The sequence below is a fragment of the Amphiura filiformis genome, chromosome 9 (assembly GCF_039555335.1).
Source record: "Amphiura filiformis chromosome 9, Afil_fr2py, whole genome shotgun sequence".
Classification (NCBI taxonomy): Eukaryota; Metazoa; Echinodermata; class Ophiuroidea; order Amphilepidida; family Amphiuridae; genus Amphiura; species Amphiura filiformis.
Window position 1 is genome coordinate 5,087,611 of NC_092636.1, and position 18,180 is coordinate 5,105,790.

The 18,180-nt window shown below is 37.2% G+C and overlaps 1 protein-coding gene across 1 annotated transcript; it reads left to right on the forward strand.

The window, feature by feature from the left end:
• Positions 1-321: 321 nt before the first annotated feature.
• LOC140160544 (nicotinamidase-like) lies at positions 322-16,940 on the forward strand. Its single transcript, XM_072183783.1, has 9 exons — positions 322-564; positions 5,675-5,801; positions 11,135-11,188; positions 11,783-11,907; positions 12,866-12,980; positions 13,681-13,815; positions 13,903-14,044; positions 14,591-14,781; positions 16,606-16,940. The coding sequence occupies exons 1-9, from the start codon at positions 440-442 to the stop codon at positions 16,675-16,677; spliced, it is 1,086 nt and encodes a 361-aa protein (XP_072039884.1). The 5' UTR covers positions 322-439; the 3' UTR covers positions 16,678-16,940.
• Positions 16,941-18,180: the final 1,240 nt, after the last annotated feature.

The window sequence follows — 18,180 nt, forward strand, 5'->3', positions numbered from 1 at the left end:
AACTTTTTGGAGAAAAGTGGGGGGGTGAGGCTGTGGATCACGAAATGCCCTTTTAACTATAGCCTAATGCTTAGGATTTAGCTATGTTTCATTTGGCAAAGAAGGATAATATTTTTTTAATCCTAAAAATTTAGTACTGTATTTTTCTAGAATCGGAAGTCTGAAGTAGACCGAAATGGTGATATGTTAACAATGACCTTTTTATATATTTACTACTATTGCGATTGTGAATTGGAATGTACCAGAACGGAATTGAAAGTATAGAAATGATTAGTCTCATTTGCATTGAACGTCACATGCACTATACAGAATACAGGTACATGTAAAGGACAAATGTTCTGCTTGATATAGTTTTAAGCAAATATAAAAATTATCACCAACTGCGTTATTCATTTTGCTGAAATAAGACATCAAAGCGGGTAGAACGAGCAAGGAAGAAATGACTACCAAGCCAGAGAATTACTTTGATGATTTCGTCACAAAACGAAGTGAACACGCAGTTGCAAACGGGATAGGAACTGCACCAGAGGAACGTGAATGTTTTCGATATTTTGATAGGGACGGGTAAGTTTGGAATAATGCTTACATGGCTCAACGGATCAGGTAATACAAAGTAAAGACTTCACAAAAAGTATTAATACCTAGTACGCTAGGCCTATTATTATATAGCTTCAGAACTATTATCGTATTCACAACATTTTAACATAGGACGAACGATGGTGTATTTAGGCGCATTTTGATACCCCATTAGTCCAATGTTGTTCAATATTAACAAAATATTAAAAGTACTATTAAATACCCGAAATTAAAAGTTGCGGTTATTTGCATTGATTTGATTTCAGCGCGAAGATATATAATGGCGGGTTCATACGACAATGCTTGCGTAATAACCATCGTTGTACAGAGTGACTGTCACTCTTTCTAAAGTGAATGTCACTCTTTCCAGAGTGAATATCACTCTTTACAGAGTGAATATCACTCTTTCCAGAGTGAATATCACTCTTTCCAGAGTGAATGTCACTCTTTACAGAGTGAATGTCACTCTTTCCAGAGTGAATGTCACTCTTTACAGAGTGAATGTCACTCTTTCCAGAGTGAATGTCACTCTTTCCAGAGTGAAGAGTGAATTTAAGAGTGAATATAACTCTTTACAGAGCGTTTCATTATCCATTATAGAGTGATCACTGTAAGCAATCGTTTTAGAGTGAAATAATCTATTTTTACTCGTCCGTATTAAACCCCTGCACAGTGTCTTCGACCCTATATCTTCATGGCAGGAATCGCCATGGTAGGTTAAATCCACAGCCACGATTAGCCATTTGGTTCAAACCTTTAAAGCTCTTTTAAACTAATAATTAGTCGAGGGACATAACTAAGGCTACTCACAATAGCCGGGTAATCGATCTTGGTTGTGCGTGATTAAGCTTGTATACCCCATTGAGGTCAATGGTCATCGACTTTTATACTGCCTACAGTGAGTGCAGCTGTACTACACGCTGCACGCTGTAGTCCATAACAGGACCAACGCAATATAAAATGGTCAAATTTTGAGTTCAAAGCGCACGGCCAATTTTCAAAGCGCATTCTAGCGACTATCATATCTGTTCAACACGTATTTCCAAGTTTATGAGACCAAATCTGGTTTCTTGAGAAAAAAATCATGACGGGAGATATTCATCATTTTCTAACCCGGTATCAGAAGATTTTCGTCTGATATCAAAATCGTGCATAGCAATTCACGTGTATCGATCCCGTGTATTCATTTTAGTGTCCCTTCTGCACCAAATAATTATTAGCCAGGCGGTGTCGGTGTGCCCTGGTTCTTACTTCCAAAGTTGTCAAAATTACAAAGTCGAACTGGTGACCCGTTAACTTAACGGTTTCCAAAATTGCGCACAAAGCTAGCGAATATTTGAAATTGTACCAATAAATACTGATTACCAAGGCCCTATGTAAAGTGAAACCAGTATCGTCTGTGCTGTAAAATTCATATTGTATTTTTCTTCTGAAAATGACGCGTTTGAAGCCAGGGTTTGGAAATCGACCAAAATACCCCGCAGTCAAGATAGCTGTTATTTATAGTTTGCATGTTACTGCTACTGCTATTGCTATTGCTATTGCTACTGCTACTGCTACTACTACTAGTAGACATATCACCTCAATCAAATATAAGCGCATCAGAAACACGTTATTTAATGTTTCTACATGAATGAGCTTTATTAAGGGATCTGGAATGAGCGTTTTGAGCATTTCGACAGTATATTTTGTGGGACATGAGAGCACATCAGACATATCGAATTGCATTCTGAATACGGAGAATGTCTTTCTGATATCAAATAATTTTCATTTTTTGAAATTCACGATATAATACAAATGTTATGACAAATTATTAAAATTTGATATTTTTCATATTTTGATATAATATAACAGTCCTTGAAGTAAATTTTGTAAATCTAATGATATATTCTTAAAGTGTATGTAGCAGGGAGTAAAAGCCGACGGTCAATTGAAAAATTTGACCTTTCATATTGAAGATATGGATTTTTCCCCAAAAGACCTAATTTTTTGGGTGTTTTGGGAAAAAATCCATATCTTCAATACGAAAGGTCAAAATTTTCAATTGATCGTCGGCTTTTCATCCCACCTACATACACTTTAAGTATAGATCATCAGATTTATAAAGTTTACTTCGAGTACTGTTAAATATCAAAAATACCAATTTTAATCATTTGCCATAAAATGTGTATTACATTGCGAATTTCAAAAAATCAAAATCATTTGATATCAGAAGAACATTCTTCGTATTCAGAATACAATTCGATATGTCTGATGTGCTCTAATGTCCCACAATAAATACTTGTCAAACGTTCATACGAATCATACCCCATCCCTTAAAGCATCAAAAATAAAAATAAAACGGAATTGAAATCGGTCAATGCATTGTGATGTATTTTAAGATGCTCATAAATGGAATGAAATCCTGCCACAAATGGCTATAATGACAAAATTGGCACATTTCGAGATTTGAAGGCTTATTTGGACGCTTGCTTGAAAAAGTAGCGTTAATTTAAGTATCACAGGTTAAATGCCTATCTTTTCTGACTTCGTCAAAGAAAACATAATTAAAAAATCTATCATTGAACAATTATAATAAATTAACCAAATATACTATTTTAGCAATTTCGGTCAATCTGCAGACAAATTAAAGCTGTAAAAATGACTAAGTTTAGCTAATTAATTTGCAAAATTGATGCCAATAGAAAACCGTACATGATATCAGTGTGCGGTTTTTTTTGCACAAATTTCTTTCAAAGTGTACAAAGTTATTTCATTTGATAACAAAAAATACACAAAAAGTTATTAATTATGCAAACTAACTAATTACAGCTAATTATGTATTCATGATATTATTATGTAAATTAGGCATGAGCAATTTTGGTTTTTTTTTTCAATATTTAATGAAAGTCTTTGCATTCATCATAAATTTGTCAAGTATGAACCTGTTATCGTTATGGTTATGATATTGAATAAAGAAACTGCAGTTAATTACTTAAAGGAGTATTTCGTGATCCTAACATCCTCTTTTTATGACATTTTTCAGTAGATATCCACGAAAAAAGCTTCCCCAAAATTTCAGTTGATTCCGATTTTGCGTTTGCGAGTGTACCGTATTACACTGCTCCATAGACAATGTGTTGTAAATTCGTTCTGGTAGGCCTATACCAGAACGAAATTCAAATTTCACGATATCTTTGCTAAACGAATTAATCTGCAAGAAATATATTTTTTTGTACATAAATATGTAGCCAGAGGTTTCCAGTGATATAAAATATTGCCTTGTTTTGAATAGGCCTATGTTTTGTGTTTTAATTCGTTGTCTTGCGTGCAGCCCTGCACTGTAACCGGGTCAGTGTCGTAGCCAGCACTTTTTCAGAGGGGGCAAGGGGGACAAGACACATTTTAAGGGGGGCACCTTTTGGTGACAAAATCAGTTAATGTTACAAATGCGCGCGAAGGTTAAAGGAGTATTTCGTGATCCTAGCATCCTCTTTTTATGACATTTTTCAGTACATATCCACGAAAAAAGCATATTCCCAAAATTTAAGTTGATTCCGATATTGCGTTTGCGAGTTATGCATGATTATGTGTATTACACTGCTCCATAGACAATACATGTAATTTCGTTCTGGTGCACCAGAACGAAATTCAAATTTCACGATATCTTTGCTAAACGAATTAATCTGCAAGAAATATTTTGTACATAAACATTATGTAGCCATAGGTTTCCAGTGATATAAAAATGTTTGTGAGAAAAGTGGGGGGGGGATGAGGCTGTGGATCACGAAATGCCCCTTTAAAATGGCAAAATATAATGTAAATTTGGTCAGAAACACAAAAAAGTCTTAAATGTCGGGGCGGTCACCATCCCACAGGGGGGCAATGGGGGACAAGACTAGTCCCCCTTGGCTACGCCACTGATCCGGGTCAACTTTGCTGACCCTGGTACATGTCCTGGGCATTTGTATACAATCTTTGTTGTTTTGCCTGCTTGTATAATAAAGATTGATTGAACAACATCAACATTTTTTGAAAAAAGTAGGGGATCACGAAATGCCCTTTTAAATATAATACAAAAAATACAACGTTTGACATTTTGACGGTGTCTGGAATAGAATTTTAATTTTTTTCTGTAAACATGGTATGTGTCACCATTGTTCAAAGCCAAATCCGAAAAGTAAAAATAAAAATTCATTTGCAATGAGACTTTGAATTAACATTTTGTTATCTGGATTAACATGGGAGGACAAATGGTAAAAGGAACCGCCATTCCACTATACCGCGTATACAAAAATGGTGTGGCCTTGGACACACACAATGGCTAAGAGCTATTGTGGTTTGGAATATTACTCCCCTTTAAAATCACTTTGATAATGTTATGTTTCAAGTCGTTTTCCTCAAGTGTGCCATTCGTTGTCGACGGAAATAATTTACATGCTAAGAAAGATTAGTATTTCAGCTAAATGGCGGTAGGTCTTTTTTTATTTTATTTCAAAAGGCCTATATTTATTGACTTATGAGGGATCTTCAACAATCCATAAAAACAGGTAGTAGCTCTTAAACGAAGCAATATTTATTTTAAAAGATTACCCGATGGTAGTCACAGAAAGGTTTCACACACCATATATTAAAAATTCAAACAATTGTGATAAATAGCACATATGAGGAAATTAATTTTTCGACATGGATGTTTGCCAAAATTGAACAACTTTGATGCGCTTTTCAATTTACTGTTATGCTTGCATGCACAGTGTGGCAGAATAATTGTGCAGCCACTGTGACATCCCTACTACTACTGCTACTGCTACTACTACTACTGCTACTGCTACTACTACTACTGCTACTGCTACTACTACTACTACTACTACTACTACTACTACTACTACTACTACTACTACTACTACTACTACTACTACTACTACTACTACAACTACTACTAATAATAATACTACTACTGCTGCTGCTGCTACTACTACTGCTACTACTGCTACTGCTACTACTACTACTACTACTACTACTACTACTACTACTACTACTACTACTACTACTACTACTACTACTACTATTGCTGCTACAACTACTACTAATAATAATTCAAACCTATTTTTTCTTCTAGAGATGGGATTTTAAATCATGAAGAGTTTCACCACTTGTGTTGTCAATTGCTGTCATCGAATGATGATTGTGACCAACAATGGACAAACCAAGACACTGACAAAATACTCCAACTCTTCGTCAAACAAGTAAGATTTCCTATCAATTTATTCAGGGCCGGATTTACCTTTTTTGGGGCCCTGGGCCAGGCCAAAATTTGGGGGCTCCAAACGCACCGCGGGGAAGGCATGTGCACTCAAATGGCCAAGTTTTTAGAGTTTACTAGGACATTTGCGTGCGAAGCGCGCGAAAACATTGCAATTTTAAACTATTTTAGCCCAAATTGAAGCTGATTTTACTATATAAATGGCCATTGCGCAAATTGTGCAATTTTTGTAGGCTATTTTGGCTAAAATGGAAGATGCACACTGCACAGGGCAATTTTTGGGGCCCCCACAATTTGGGGCCCTGGTCCCGGGCCCATCTGGCGCTATTGTAAATCCGGCCCTGAATTTATTATCAACGGACTGATCACAGTCATTTGTTTCGATAAACCCACTGCATTTCGCGCAAGCATGAAACGATGGCCCATTCGAGGCCATATTTATACATTACTAATATTGTGTTGCCTAGGCGTCAGGGGACTCCCTGAAGAAGTATCACGACATGCCATCATGGAAGGCTAGCTGGATTCCTAATGATGAACAACACGATCGCACAAAATAGGTTCAGCTACTTAAATTTACAAACTGAATAAAAAGTATCAAGAAAAAACACTGAAATGGGTAAAAGCAACAAATGCTTGAAAAGGAGGTTCTGGCGATGGAAGACGCAAATTTCCAGATGAACTCAGAAGAGGCTTAAAGGCATTCCTACAATGCAGTATGCACTATATGATTGGGAAATATGATCAATATAACCTAATCTTAAAGGCAAAGTCCCCATTACCACACACACAAAATGGTTATTTTAAAATGGCAGCCAACGAGCTAATAGTTGAGACTTATCAAATTAAATTGGATTTTCTTATAGAAAACATTCTTAATGTCACACTGCATTAATTTTATTCACAAGTCTCAATGTTTTGAATGTTAAATAAAAGGATGAAAACACCAGATATTTGCACACAATCCCAATGCAAGGTATGGTCAATTGTGCCACATGTGTACAAAAGCCAGACATACCAAGGTCAGAAACCCCATTGGGTTATGGGAATGTAAATACATCCTCTGAGATGAACTCTTCTAGCGTTCGAAAACCGGTGAAAGAGCGCTAGCGCAAATACATGCAAGAAGCCGCCAAACAAACAGCTGCAGACGTAGTAATGAAGTGCTGGAAAGAATACTTGAGGAAACATATGAAAACTATTCTTTCGAGATGAAGGAGTTCCGCATTCCGTTGCAGAACCTATCAATTTAAATTCAGCAGGCATGAACATTCTCAATAAATGAAGTATTTAGAAAAGACCATTGGTACGAGTCGTTGATGACTTAATGCCAAAAACACCTTTTGCCCAAATTCACAACAAAACACACTGTTTGATTAAAGTTAACAATATCTGAATCTTTAATCAAAAATAAAGTAACTATGATTTGTGATGATCTGATACATAAACATAAATACATGCACTTTGTAGTCAATCAAATATATACATATAATTATGAATGCTACTTAACCAGCAGCCTTCTTTTTGTTGTTGATTACTAAGTTCTGATGTATATCCTGATTCACTTGTTCTGCGAAAATCACTTTTCAGCAGAGTCTACTGACGACTTTAATATCCTTTGCATTTAAATCCTCGCACAGATGACAATCTCCAAAATGATGCTCTTTTCACCTTTCACACAATTTCTGGTGTAAAACAGGCTTGGCTCGCATGCAGTCCCCCTGTTTCCACTCACATTAACAGATGTGCTGTTTCATAAACAAGTCGATAGAAGAATATATTCCTTTCTTGGAAGAGATACGCACTTTGACGTATTCTAGATCTTCTCCGTTATTACTGGATAGTGGCACATTGACTACATAAGATATGTCTGGTTCGCAATTTCCTTTCTTTGAAGGTATATGGACTGTAAGCACATTAACTAGCCCACAACAACATGTATAGCTGTAAAGAATTGTATTTACAATTTTCTTATATACTAAGCACCTAAATGCCCCATTCCATTAATAGCCCATTACTTCATTCACAACATATGACGTAATCTGGCAATTCCCAAGACCAATTGTAAACATAAACATTTCACATTTACAACATTTCCTGGGGCATATCCAATATGATGTCATATCCACCTTACATTCTCGGGGATTCCCCATCCATAAATTATCCTGACTTTGTTTACTGTGATTACATGGAAAATGGGGATTCCCAATTTTAAATTGTAAACAAAGATAAACGATCAAATTAAATTATTCAGGGCACATCACACCTTCCCCTTAAACATGTTAAAAGAAAATTTGGAATGTAATGGAAACTTTCTTATATGTTTTATTCTTTTGCATCAATTTTAATTATATAGAATCAACTTTGACAACAGTGACACCTTGTCACACACACGTTCCTTTTTAACATGTTTAATGGAATTTGTGTTTGCTTATTTGTTTGATTACCTTTTTTTTTATGCAATTCTTGAAAAGGCATCAACCATTACATTGTCCTTTCTCTTAATAATATATGTGACCGTACACCACGAATGAGCCGTAAATGTCCTCAATTGTATTCTGAGTTACAGTGTAAAATGGGCATGAAGGTCATATTCATAGGTATTTCAATTTGGTGCTACGTGTATCTCATTAAATGAGGTACACGTAGCACCAAATTGAGGTACCTATGAATACGACCTTCATGCCCATTTTACACTGTAACTCAGAATACAATTGAGGACATTTACGGCTCATTCGTGGTGTACGGTCACATATTTGATGTCCAGATTGTACTCGTTAGTTTTTGTACGTCATCCTGTTGATGAAGGTTAGTGGATTGTGGTCTGTGAATACAAGGACAGGGTATACCGTAGTATACCCAAATACACGTTGAAATGTAGCAATGCTAATATTATTAATAGCAATGCCAGACACTCCTTTTCAACAATGGGAGTAATTTCTCTGTTGCTTGTTGAACTTCTTTGAAAAATAATATATAGGATGATCTTCACCCTTTTGCATCACAATACCTCCACCTTCACTCCTGCAAAACAGGTGCAATGAGTGTGCTCATGAGTATTGACTTGACCTTGTGAAAAGCATTTTCACACTGCTCTAACCAAATCAAAATGAATTTTGCATTCTTCTTCAGCAAATTAGTCATAGGACTTTCATGACTTTGGACATAAATTTCTGTAGTAGCCAACCATACCTAGAAATCTCATGAGTGCCTTCTTTTTTACAGGTGTAAGGGTATTGCTCAATTGCTTCAACTTTGGCTTTGATAGGTTTCACATGACCTTGACCTACAACATGTATGTGACTGTGGCATGGCACAACTCATTTACACCAGATTGACTGCTAATTGTACTACAGACAGCTTCTTAAACAATTGATGGAGTTGTTCCAGCTTGTTCCATGTGTTGTTCCCAAGTTTGACTGTAAACAATCAAATCATCTATACGCTTCACAACCCTCTAAGTCTGCCACAATTTGATTTACCATTCTCTGGAAAGTTGCAGGGGCATTCTTCAAACAAAATGGCATAACTTTGTAGTGGTACAGACCAATGTACAAAAAAGCAGAAATCTCTTTGGCACAGTCTGTGAGTGGAACCTGCCAGTACCTTTTCAAAAGATCAAATTTGGTAACACATTTTGCATTCCCAGTTCATAAATTCTCGGAATAGGATACGAGTCTGTCTTTGAATGAACATTTGCAGCTCTCATGTCTGCGACTAATCTGTATGAACCATCAGGCTAGGATACACGGTCAATTCCGTTCACTACTAGTACTACTTGATTCTATGATATCATTGATGTCTAGCTTGTTGATTTCATTTGTTAGATGTTCCATTTTCAATGAATTGACTCTGTACAATGCTGTAAGGATGCTGCTTGATTGGTTTTGTATCACCAGCATCTACATTATGTAATGCAGCATTTGTTCTACTTGGCGTATCAGGAAATATATTGTCAAATTTGGGAATCAAATTTGCAATTTGACTTTGTTAGTCTTGAGAAAGATGACCTAACTTTTGGTCTAAGTTTGTATACAGCACATCAGAATTGTTCAATTTTACATTACTTAGTATATTCTTTGTGCTCCAGCTCATTATCCTGGTCAAAATGTGACATCAGAATTGTCATCTTTACTTTGGTCTACATTGGCGAGTTTGACTACATCGGCATATTTGTCTGCATTATTGGCTTGTTTTGCTGTACACACAGTTTTTAAATGCCACTATCACTTCTTTCAACATAGGCCTACTCTTTGAGCATATTTGTGTGGCATAAGTGCCTGCTCTTGCGTCTACCATTTTACGGAAGTCTTGATAATATAATCTGTTTTACCCACTTTTGACTCTACCTCACATGGGACATGATATCTGGGTTGCAATGGGTGTCCTGGAATTGGAAACAGTGCCGGAACTATATCACCTAGTTTGAACACTATTTCTCTGGCATGTTTATCATACCATCGTTTCATTTTGGCCTGACCCTGTTTCAACTTTTCTTTGGCGATATCAGTTGCTCTGTTAAGCCTATGCTTAAAATTGGAGACATATAATCCAATAAATTGATATCTGATTTCTCATTCTGTTCTTTAAGGCTCACGTACTGTGTGTATAAACACGAACTCAAAAAGTTTCCTGAACAGCTTCCCTATCAGCAAACAATGTCTCCTAAAAACATACCTTTGCGACTATACCTCTGTTTTCATTCGTTGACACACCAAACTGCACTTCTTCTCAAAAAATCGAATCATTTTAATTATAGAAACATTTACCACAAACATTTGAATATAAATGTCTCATGTCTGACAAAAATGTGTTTAGGTATGAGGTGAATCTGTAATATGTTTTCCAAATAAAGTGCAACCTCGATCCAATTATGCCGGTCTGTCGCGCGGCTAATCCAGCGAATAAAAGAAAAGAAAGAAACTTCGCGCTATTTCATCATCATTCAAAAATGATGAAATTTTCGGTGTACTATATTCAGTAAACATGTAATGGCAAATTAGAAGGTTTTTTGACACATTTTGCATTATTTTGGCATCTTAATAATTAATAATATACATAGGCCGGTCCGCGTGAAAATGATATGAAAAAGTTATTTTCGCTTAATTGTAACATGGATAAAACGGACAGTATCCACTAAAAACCTGTGTGTAGCAGCAACTTGACTACATTAGTTTTACAGAACTGTTTCGTAGGGGCCGTAGCCCTCACTCCTCGGAAACTTTGTGCAGAATGAGGTTCTGAATATTCATGTATATCTCAATGTCAGCCATTAAGATACGATATCTTACGCACTTCGCTTTGTATTGTTTATAGAAAGAAGTAGACGAAAAAATATTTGAGGACGTGTGGAAGAGTTGGATAAAACCGGTAAGCATGAAAGAAGATATCTTACAACATTGAGATTTCGTCAACACTTAGCTCTCTTTGAGCACAAGGGTTAGGTAGGGAGCTCGATAGGGTTAGAGATAGCCCTTGTGCTCCAGAAGCTATATATGTGACCATGGTGACGTTGACGATATCTTAATTTTACATGATATGATGAGATTTGAGTTAAGTTCGTCCATCCAGGAATTATTAAGGAAGTGGATAGATTTTTGAAAAATGTCGATCTTTGGGTTACTTTTGGTGATTTGTTTAGGGCAATATTTTAGGGATCTGGGGGTATTTTGGCTGAGTAGTTTGGACCCCCGTTTGGACCTTGGTGGATTGGGGAGCCTCCACTTCCTTTTCCCTACTCTAGCTACGGGCGTGATGTCCAACACGACTCTATTGTTCTTTGAGACACATAAAAGTTGCATTAAATAAAATACGTGTTCGCCAGAAACCTTCTAGTTCTCTTAAAGCGTTGATGTTATTAAATCCATCTCCTTGGTAAGATTGGTCAAGGAATTTTTTCCTCTGGTCGTGACAAAGAACTGTAACGGAATTAATTCATCTCTAATAATTAAAACACTGTAACAGATTTTGAGACCCAAAAGTGCTTTTCTGGTAGTTGATGTGCAGAATGACTTCATAAGTGGTTCGTTAGCCCTGAAGAATGCTCCAGCTAAACAAAACGGTGAAGAGGTGGTGCCAGTCATCAACAAGTAAGTTGCTATGGCCCATCATCATCATCATCATCATCATCATCATCATCATCATCGTCATCGTCATCATCATCATCATCATCATCATTATCATCATCATCATCATCATTATCATCATAGCAGCAGCAGCTACAGCAGCAACCCCGGGGCAGCAACATCAGTAACAACAACATCAACATAGACGACAACTACCACGATGCTGATTACCACCCCAACAATTTGATTTTATTAGCAAAATGTTGTTGATATCACTTGATAGACTCCATTACTTAGCTATATTTTGGTCAACCTGGTCTTTCTAATATTCAGTCTATATCGCACTGTCACATTCGATATTCAGTCCATATCGCACTGAATATACGGCATAAATAGGGCCATTTGTTGGTGCAATGTTACAGGTTACTGTTGGTCGATGTTACGGGTTACTATTGCTTTCTTGCTATGCGGGCCCCTTATATTGGGGTCCCACTTGGAGGAATTAGTCGTTGTATGGGAGTCGCCGGCTTCAGGCCTACCGGCCCCGCGGCCTTGATGTTTTTTGTTGATACTGGGGCCTTGTATCAAAAAACCTTGAAAGCCACACGGCCCTGCCAGATGCCGGCGACTCCTAAGTGGGACCCTAATAGAAGGGCCCCGCAGGGCAAGAAAGCAAGAGTAACCTTAAGGGTGAAGGGCATTTTCTACTGGGTGACGGGGTGTCGATAACGAAAACGGCATGTCGTTGTCGTTTCATAGTTTTAGCTTGTTGGATATCCAAATTTCGCGGTAAGTGGTTCTTGTTTTGGACCCCATCTTTAAAGAAGGGCAAAAGACGTTTAAATGTGAAGAACATCCAAAGAGCCCCTCCGTTACAAGACGTGTTATGGAAAAAAATCATTGACAAGTTCAAACAACAAACTGGACACCCTTGTCTGTCATTTTCACGATTGGTATAATTTATATTTCTTATGTTTCGCAGGTTGATAGAAACGGTAGAGTTTGACAAAGTCATCTTTTCCCATGACTGGCATCCCGACAACCACATATCATTTTATGAGAATCTTCACTCAAGAAAACTTGATTCTGCAAGTCCAGTAAGTTCATGGTTAGAAAATTATCTAGTAGGCCCTATACAGTGTAAAATTTGTGTCTTAGAAAATACTGTCTTGCAATTGAGACAAATCTGTTTTGAGACACGGCTGTTTTGAGACACTACCCCAGTAAGACCCCACAGTCATGTCTCAACGTGCAGAAACGTATAAATATATATAAATATTTTGAAACCGAGTCTGTGTATGTCTTTTTGTCAGAGGATGATTTAAGCACTACCCAGCAAGTCTTGCGGTTAGCATAGCTGTGTGAGTGAACATGACACCACTGCCCGCCCACTGCATAGACGTGCATCGTTAAATTGGAATTTGGACTGATGTATTTACAATAAAAACACCTTCAAAAAGCTGGTCGATTTCACATTTTATGTTTTCTACAGAAGGTGTGAATTATCCTTTATGCATACATCACTTTAGATCTGAAATCGACCAAGTAATAATGACACACGCACAATTCTAAAACAACATCTTTTGCACAGAGTTCAATGGGATTTGAAAAGTAAAGTGGCAGTTGAAACTCTAGTGATATCACTTTTGCAGTGCATGATAGGGCTTCCTTAAATCATCCTCTGTCTTTTTGTTAGACATTATATCTCAATAAACGAACCACACATATTGAATAGAAATCAAGATACCAACTTATATGTCCACTCTTTCTCATATTTGGTAATATTTTTATACACAGATTACCGCTGAAGTAGCAAAACAATTCGACACAGTTGTTTTTGCCGGACATAATGGGGAACCATGTAGGCAAACTTTGTGGCCTAAACATTGTATTCAAAATTCATCTGGAGCAGAACTTCACAAAGATTTGCAAGTAAGTGGATATAAATATTTGATAACATTCTTTTCCTAATTATATCATTCACTGGAGAATAACAGTTTAACTGTGGTACACTTTCAGGTACATAAGGATCATATCAAAGCTTACAAAGGCATGAATCCAGAGAAGGACAATTATTCGGTACTTAACCCCACTCCAGAATTAGAACCCAATAATAACACATCGGGGCCTGCGTGGTTAATAAAACAACTAAAAGACCAAGGTATGTCTGTGTCAAATGTTGGGGTGTCATAAAAGCGACGTAATTTTATAAATACATTGGCAATATTTTAATACACTCTTACAAAGCGCAGAATGGACTTTTAACACTAGTCTTGCAAAAGGTAAAATGTTAAGTAAAGATAGCTCCGGGCGATCAGGAAAAAGGATGTCGGGTGCAAGACGTACATTAAAATGCAGAGTAAATGCTATTCCCGGCTGCTACTCCTATATACATGATATACATCAATAGATACATCAAATCAAAATCTATTTTGTTTATCTAAATGTGTTTTCGGAACAAACACTATGTGTCACAGTTTAATACATACATGTACGTGGTCATACCAAATCCACAGCAGCCAGTAACCAAACTGGCTGCGGAGGAGACTATACCAAAATAACCAAATCATGGATGTTAGAAAATCAACTAATGAGTAATTAAATGAACATCCACGGTATCCAATTTTACCGACGACACTAGTGCCTTTTATATAATCCCGTAACAATCCGACAATAATTTAATGAAATGAATCACGTCTTATATCAGGTATAACAGATCTGTTTGTATGCGGTCTCGCATTAGATATCTGCGTCGACTACACTGTATTGGATGCTTGTCAGTTAGGATTTAGAACCATTTTAGTAGAAGATGCTTGTCGTGGGTTAGATGAAAAAGACACCATGACGAAAACGGAGGGAATGGGAGAAGCTGGATGTCTTGTGGTGACAAGTAATGAGGTTTGTGAATGAAATTATCGAGGGCTTAGAGCAAGAACTAGCTATGTCCACAATTACATGTTACTCATTTCGGCAACAAATAGATGGTTAATTCTGCCTTCCATAATAAATGCAAGTGACTTTGGGGTATAACAGTTAGCATGGTTAGTTAGACGCAAGTTACCATGTACATACCCCATTTGTTGCCGAAATGAGTAACATGTATTATTGTGGACATAGCTAGTTCTTGGTCTAAGCCCTCGTTATATACATATTAAAAATATTCACAGGAAGTTAGTAGGATGATGGAGCACTTCGCTCAAACATGCAAACATTTACACATTATATAAGTACAAACAGTTGTTACGGATTCGAACCAGCAACCTTCGTAATATTTGTGCGACGCACTAACCAGCCATAGATACGCTGGAGAAGAGTTGAAGATTGAAATAATAATGCCTATTATAGTATTAGGTTCAAATGATGTTCGTCACTTCTGTAGCAGAAGGTATCAGAAGTGCATATGAATAACAAATACATGATACTTCTGTACGTTCCAGGTTTGTGGTAATCGATTTGTACCACGTCTGCGGAGTTCCAAGTTTGTGGTGATCGATTTGTACATCAAAACTGCAAACGTTTCAGGTTTGTGGTAATCGATTTGTTCTGCGGAGTTCCAAGTTTGTGGTGATCGATTTGTACATCAAAACTGCAAACGTTCCAAGTTTGTGGTAATCGATTTGTACCACGTCTGCGGAGTTCAAGTTTGTGGTAATCGATTTGTACATCAAAACTGCAAACGTTCCAGGTTTGAGTTCAATGTTTGCAATTAATTTGTACCAAAAGCTTCGCATGTTCCAAATTTGTGATAATGTTTGTGGTAATCGATTTGTTCTGCGGAGTTCCAAGTTTGTGGTGATCGATTTGTACATCAAAACTGCAAACGTTCCAAGTTTGTGGTAATCGATTTGTACCACGTCTGCGGAGTTCAAGTTTGTGGTGATCGATTTGTACATCAAAACTGCAAACGTTTCAGGTTTGTGGTAATCGATTTGTTCTGCGGAGTTCCAAGTTTGTGGTGATCGATTTGTACATCAAAACTGCAAACGTTCCAAGTTTGTGGTAATCGATTTGTACCACGTCTGCGGAGTTCCAAGTTTGTGGTAATCGATTTGTACATCAAAACTGCAAACGTTCCAGGTTTGAGTTCAATGTTTGCAATTAATTTGTACCAAAAAGCTTCGCATGTTCCAAATTTGTGATAATGTTTGTGGTAATCGATTTGTTCTGCGGAGTTCCAAGTTTGTGGTGATCGATTTGTACATCAAAACTGCAAACGTTCCAAGTTTGTGGTAATCGATTTGTACCACGTCTGCGGAGTTCCAGGGTTGTGGTGATCGATTTGTACATCAAAACTGCAAACGTTTCAGGTTTGTGGTAATCGATTTGTTCTGCGGAGTTCCAAGTTTGTGGTGATCGATTTGTACATCAAAACTGCAAACGTTCCAAGTTTGTGGTAATCGATTTGTTCTGCGGAGTTCCAAGTTTGTGGTAATCGATTTGTACATCAAAACTGCAAACGTTCCAAGTTTGTGGTAATTGATTTGTACCACGTCTGCGGAGTTCCAAGTTTGTGGTGATCGATTTGTACATCAAAACTGCAAACGTTTCAGGTTTGTGGTAATCGATTTGTTCTGCGGAGTTCCAAGTTTGCGGTAATCGATTTGTACATCAAAACTACAAACGTTCCAGGTTTGAGTTCAATGTTTGTAATCAATTTGTACCAAAAAGCTTCGCATGTTCCAAATTTGTGATAATCAAGTGTGTTTGCCATTGTTTTTGCAGGTCAGCGATATGGTATCCGGACTTGTTCGTCATCCAAAACTTGCACACTCCACGTTACGGCCACGCGCGTAGTCAAGAATTTTACCAATGTTTACTGGGGGAGGGCTGAATGGGTGTTTTGTGGATTTGGGGGGACTTAGGGAGATCTTTGGCCAAGTTAGTGGAATTTTAGGAATATGTGGATTGGTGTTTTGGACAGATTTGAGGGAATGTTTTGGAACTAGATGGATGGAGAGGTGGCTACTGTACTCATTGTTCCTCTTCTGGCTACGGTGCAAAATATTTCAACGTTATCGCCGTAAACAAGGGTGTATTCAAGAGAGGTTTTGAAATAATTTTCGCCAGACGATATCTTGTTAAAAACATCGATCTCAGCAAAATCAGTTCCCTACAGTTAGAAATAGAGACTAAATATATAGGATATCACTTGAACAAAACTCTAAAATTCTACAGACCAAACGATAGTTTATTTAGATGAAATATGGTAAGGATTTTAAGATTATTTATTTGACGTTATTTATTCACCATTAAAATTATAAATGTTAATAGTTTTTTTACACCGTTTTCACTAATGTTCATAGAAACCTTCAAATATTTAGATAATAAAATACTCCTGTCTAAATTGTTGTGATGTGACTTTTTGAAAAAAGGAATGAAGAACCACAGATGCCGTTAGAACAGTTTCAGGTATGCGGCATAAGATTTTAACGGATTGTCCCTCTAGAAGATGTTTAATATAAATACTCACCGATTTGGCACTGCTTTGGGAATTAAAAATCACACAGAATCAACCCAGACAGGCTCAAAAGGACCCGGATGCAGCTGCTAGATTGGTGACCAGTGCAGAAAGCGGATCACATCACTTGCATCAAGTTTGGCTTCTCAGTGATACAGAAACAAATCATTTGAAAGATCACCTTCAAAGCAGCCTATTTAAACGCCAACGTGGTCTACTTGTATCTTATACCATACTTCTGTCAGCCCACCGGTCTAGCTCTTACTAAAACTCCGGGGTTCGGACTAGTTCCAAAGTGGGGTCGTAACACTTTCTTTGTCATGTCTATTACGGCAGCAGAAGCACCAAACCTTTAGAACAGCATCATGTCGTTCTCTATCCGTGAATGAACGGATGTGGTGGGAATTATAGCATTGCGTGACAACAACTATAATGGAATTTCCCAGGCAGGGTATACACCAGGCACAAAAAGAAACTCCGTCAGTTATAGTCATCCTTGCTGTTCAACAACCTGATAATTTTGGATTATTCTGAGATATCCATTTTGCTAATTGGACTTTGCGTTCTCATTTGACACCCTGTTCGTGAAAATCTAGCAAATATTGACCAAGATAAGCGCTGCTTCAAACCCTCAAACCCCAGAATCAAAAGTTGTAATTTTAACGATTCAATAATTATTGTGCCTGTTATATTATGTTCTTTAGGGGTGGTGCAATAATTATGTGTACCCCTGGGAGGTGAATTTTTGGGAACCCGAATTTAAAACCTTAAATTGTCTTATCATATAATGCGAGCGCAGCGATCAGGAAATTTTGCATATTTGAATGTGTTCCTAACGT

Coding starts and splice junctions, on each gene's coding strand:
- LOC140160544 (XM_072183783.1), top strand. CDS start 440: ATGACTACCAAGCCAGAGAATTACTTTGATGATTTCGTCACAAAACGA. Junction 5,802..11,134: donor TCCAACTCTTCGTCAAACAA/GTAAGATTTCCT, acceptor TATTGTTTATAG/AAAGAAGTAGACGAAAAAAT. Junction 11,908..12,865: donor GTGGTGCCAGTCATCAACAA/GTAAGTTGCTAT, acceptor TATGTTTCGCAG/GTTGATAGAAACGGTAGAGT.